The sequence below is a fragment of the Salvelinus sp. IW2-2015 genome, unplaced genomic scaffold, assembly GCF_002910315.2.
Source record: "Salvelinus sp. IW2-2015 unplaced genomic scaffold, ASM291031v2 Un_scaffold1038, whole genome shotgun sequence".
Lineage (NCBI taxonomy): Eukaryota > Metazoa > Chordata > Actinopteri > Salmoniformes > Salmonidae > Salvelinus > Salvelinus sp. IW2-2015.
In genome coordinates this window covers 193,953-198,686 of record NW_019942698.1, presented here as the reverse complement: position 1 = coordinate 198,686, position 4,734 = coordinate 193,953, and the positions used below count along the sequence as shown (strand labels likewise).

The 4,734-nt window shown below is 47.2% G+C and overlaps 1 protein-coding gene across 1 annotated transcript in view; it reads right to left on the bottom strand.

Moving 5' to 3' along the window:
• Window positions 1-4,734, bottom strand: part of snx29 (sorting nexin 29) — a 117,129-nt gene that overhangs the window by 36,745 nt on the left and 75,650 nt on the right. Inside the window, exon 15 of the mRNA XM_024136864.2 lies at window positions 2,978-3,084. Within this exon, the coding sequence (XP_023992632.1) occupies window positions 2,978-3,084 (107 nt within the window). The remainder of the gene's footprint in view (window positions 1-2,977; window positions 3,085-4,734) is intronic.

Sequence of the window (4,734 nt, the reverse complement as noted above, 5' to 3'; positions counted from 1 at the left end):
TAGGTGTTTGTTCTACAATGAGATTAGGGTTGTTTTGAGGGTGTTGTGTGTGTGTGTGTGTGTGTGTGTGTGTGTGTTGTGTGTGTGTGTTGTGTGTGTTGTGTGTGTGTGTTGTGTGTGTGTGTGTGTGTGTGTGTGTGTGTGTGTTGTGGTGTGTTGTGTGTGTATAACAGTGAGATATGGGTCGGGGACTCCTGTGGGATCTCTGGATCTTCCTTTTGATCTGTTCTCTCATTAATTATCCAACAGCAGAAAACACCACAGCAATTACTAACAGGCTTTATTTCTGTTCATTTAGAAAAGACTCACAATAGACTCACAATAATAGCAGCCTGGAAACATGTTCCACTGTAGCCATTCCTATATTGATCTTAAAATGGAAGAGATGGATGGACTAAATAATGCTCAACAAATTGCCAATTTGGGTGTGCATGTGCGGTGCGCGTGCCTGTGTGTGTGCTTGCATGCGTGCCAATCTGAGTGGACAGCTTAGTCCTCTACCCCGCCCCTCTCCTTTCCCCCCACCACCCCGTCTCCCTCTCATGTCACTTCCTGTTTGTGGAGATCTCCACCACACACATTCAACCCCCTCTCTACACACACATCCATCCCCCTCTCCACCAACACACATCCATCCCCCTCTCCACCACACACATTCATCCCCCTCTCCACCACACACATTCATCCCCCTCTCCACCACACACATCCATCTCCCTCTCCACCACACACATTCATCCCCTCTCACCACCACACATTCATCCCCCTCTCCACCACACAATTCCATCCCCCTCTCCACCACAACACATCCATCCCCCTCTCCACCACACACATCCATCCCCTTCTCAACCACACACATTCATCCCCCTCTCCACCACACACATCCATCCCCTCTCCACACCACACACATCCAGTCCCCCTCTCCACCACACACACATCCATCCCCCTCTCCACCACACACATTCCATCCCCCTCTCACCACACACATCCATCCCCCTCTCCACCACACACATCCACCCCCTCTCCACACACACATCCATCCCCCTCTCCACCACACACATTCCATCCCCCTCTCCACCACACACATTCATCCCCCTCTCCACCACACACATCCATCCCCCTCTCCACCACACACATTCATCCCCCTCTCCACCACACACATCCATCCCCCTGTCCACCACACACATCCATCCCCTCTCCACCACACACATTCATCCCCCTCTCCACCACACACATCCATCCCCATCTCCACCACACACATCCATCCCCCTCTCACCACACACATCCATCCCCCTCTCCACCACACACATCCATCCCCCTCTCAACCACAACACATCCATCCCACACATTCATCCCCCTCTCCACCACACACATCCATCCCCCCTCTCCACCACACACATTCATCCCCTCTCCACCACACACATTCATCCCCCTCTCCACCACACACTCATCCCCTCTCCACCACACACATCATGCCCCTCTCCACCACACACATTCATCCCCCTCTCCACAACACACATTCATCCCCTCGTCCACCACACACATCCATCCCCCTCTCCACCACACACATCATTCAATCCCCCCTCTCCAACCACACCACATCCATCCACCCTCTCCACCACACACATTCCATCCCCCTCTCCACCACACACATCCATCCCCCTCTCACCACACACATCCATCCCCCTCTCACCCACACATCCATCCCCTCCTCATAGAACAAACACCCTCAAACACATATCCATCTCTCCTCCACAAAAAGACTACTACATCCCATAATAGTATCTTACAATATTAAACTATCTCATATCACACCTCTGAACTTGGTTATAAAGAATTGCGGTTATACATGTGGTTATTACATATTCCTAATGAAAGCAAATCTCCTATACTTTCCAACTATTTCACTGTGGCCACCAGTAAAACCCATTGTCAATAGCAACAGCCAACAGTACTAGCCAAGATGCTGTAGTCTAAACATCTGCATGTTTCCATGACTTCAGAGAGAAGATAAACAGGCAAACCAGATAGTAGCATAATGTGGAGGACAAAAGAAAAATGTACACTGTATGCCAGTACATTTAAATAAAGTTGTCACAGGGTTGAACTGAGATTTAAAGTGAAAACGGCAGTACCCGTCTCAGCATGTTTAGGAAAGCCCTATTGAGACTGACAGGCAAGCAAATGAACGCATCATTAAGTAAACACAATACAAAAGACATAGATAAATGCATAAATAAGTGAAATGACAGTTTTCCCCAAACACAAACAGAATTATTTCTTATTAAAGAAATATAAAACACTTATGAATAATTGACTGCAACCTCATTAAAATAGAGGCGGGCGGTGTTCCCGGGGTTTGCTGATGTCATTGTCTCTCAGCACAGAGTGCCACACCGTTGGTTGGTCATTAGTTAACCAGCATGCCAAGAACTCCCAGAACCACCCACTCCCTGGCTCTGTCTCTGAGTGACTGCATCATCGTCATGTGTAAAAACAGGGTTGGAACTGTGCATCAGCTGCCTACAAACTCCATGACTGTTTGAATACTTTAGAAATCCCTTCTTGAAGTAATCACAGTGATTTGACCAGGCTGGATTGGTGATAGCAATTCCCTTCACTGATCTGTGATGACTGGGTAGATAGTTTTAAGTTGTATTAGTCGTATGTACAGGATACACATGGTATACAACTTCCAACAAAATTATTACTTGCAGGTTCCTTCTCGATAATGCAACAACGAGAAATAACAAAAGATAAGAATACAAACGCAAAGTAAACGGCTCAGTAGAATAGAATAAACATTTGAGCTCTGACTAGTTGCTGCCATATGCATAGAAATCCACGACCTCTCCATCAGCTCCATGAAAGGGAGTGAATGAGGGTAGATGGGAGAAAGCTACATTCTGGAATGAAATGCAGCCATCTCAGCTGCCTAAGTACTGGTAAGGGTAAGACTGCGCCAGCCAGTAGTACCCACCTCTATGAGTTTGCGTTCATAGCTGGCAGCCAGCTCCTCAACATCACCCATAGACCTGCTCTGAGGGGCCAGAGTAGGATCATCACAGTTCCTCACCATGGGGAGAGCTGGAGAGAGAGGGGGGAGAGAGAGGGGGGAGAGAGAGGCAAACAATTACTTTGGGAATAATAATAATTTGATGGGTGTTTATATTTGTCCTGTTTCACACATGTACAATTGTGTATGATATGCATGTGTGAAATGGAAATGTGTTTTTTGCACAAATTCTAACGCCCTCTGAGACATCCCCGGAAAGAGGGGTCCCGGCCAGGGTCTGCCATTAACAACAGTGACCCAGGAGCAATTAGGATTAAGTGCCTTGCTCAAGGGCACATCAACTTTTTTTCAACATGTCGGCTCGGGGATTCGAGCGAGCTACCTTCTGGTTCCTGGCTAAACGCTCTAACCACTATGCTACCTGCCTCCCAACATAATGAGTCATATTAATAATAAGAAGTGTTTGATATGCCTGGGGCAACAATAAACAAACACACACACACTATTATCACTGGATTATTATGCAGAGGAGTATTGTCTTGTCGGTAGTTAAAGTAAAAGCCAACAACTGTTTGATGGGCCGTTTTTTTTCACGCAGCTCTAATTGTCTGTTGGAGGCATGGGTCAGAGAGCAGAGCGGTTACTTCCTGGAAAGCTTTAAAACAGCATCCTCTCTAAGGTACTAAACCCGCTGTATGTACCAGGGGAAGTAAACAAGTAAACATTGTTGTTATGACAACCATTTTCTCTAATTACTGTCTTTTTGCACCGAGATTCACATAAAAAAAAGATTGTTTCTCAAAACTTCAGACTATTGTATCAAATTGACACACTGCTTGGCTCTCCCCACATACTCCTAAAACTGTGGTTCATCACTACTAGTTCTAGCTGGCTAACGTCATCAATATGGGCCTACAGCGGTTCCACGTCAGCTATAAACATGGTGTAATCTAGTTACAGGAGGGAGAACAACAGAAGTTAGACTAGAGGGACTTGGAGGAGCGGTGGCTCCTACAGGGAGAGATGGATCGTTTCTCCCTTAACACCTTTATATATAAGGTCCCACATTAGGTTAGATAACACAAACACACACAAAAATGTGTGTGTGTGGGGTGTGTGTGTGTGGTGTGTGTGTGTGTGTGTGTGTGTGTGTGTGTGTGTGTGTGTGTGTGTGTGTGTGTGTGTGTGTGTGTGTGTGTGTGTGTGTGTGTGTGTGTGTGTGTGTGTGTGTGTGTGTGATATTTTTAAACTTTCTTGCTGTTCTAGCCAACTTTGTACTACTAGTCTGCGCATCCTGCATTGGTGTAAACTGGTGTAGACTCAGGAGGTGTGTGTAGACTCGGGAGGTGTGTGTAGACTGGGGAGGTGTGTTAGACTGGGAGATGTGTGTAGACTGGGAGGTGTGTGTAGATGGGAGATTGTGTAGACTGGGGAGGTGTGTGTAGACTGGAGAGATGTGTGTAGACTGGGAGGTGTGTGTAGACTGGGGAGGTGGTGTAGACTGGGGAGGTGTGTGTAGACTGGGAGGTGTGTGTAGACTGGGGAGATGTGTGTAGACGGGGAGGTGTGTGTAGACTGGGGAGGTGTGTGTAGACTGGGGAGGTGTGTGTAGACTGGGGAGGTGTGTGTAGACTGGGGAGATGTGTGTAGACTGGGGAGATGTGTGTAGACTGGGGAGGTGTGTGTAGACTGGGAGATGTGTGTTGAAAGGGTTGATTGCT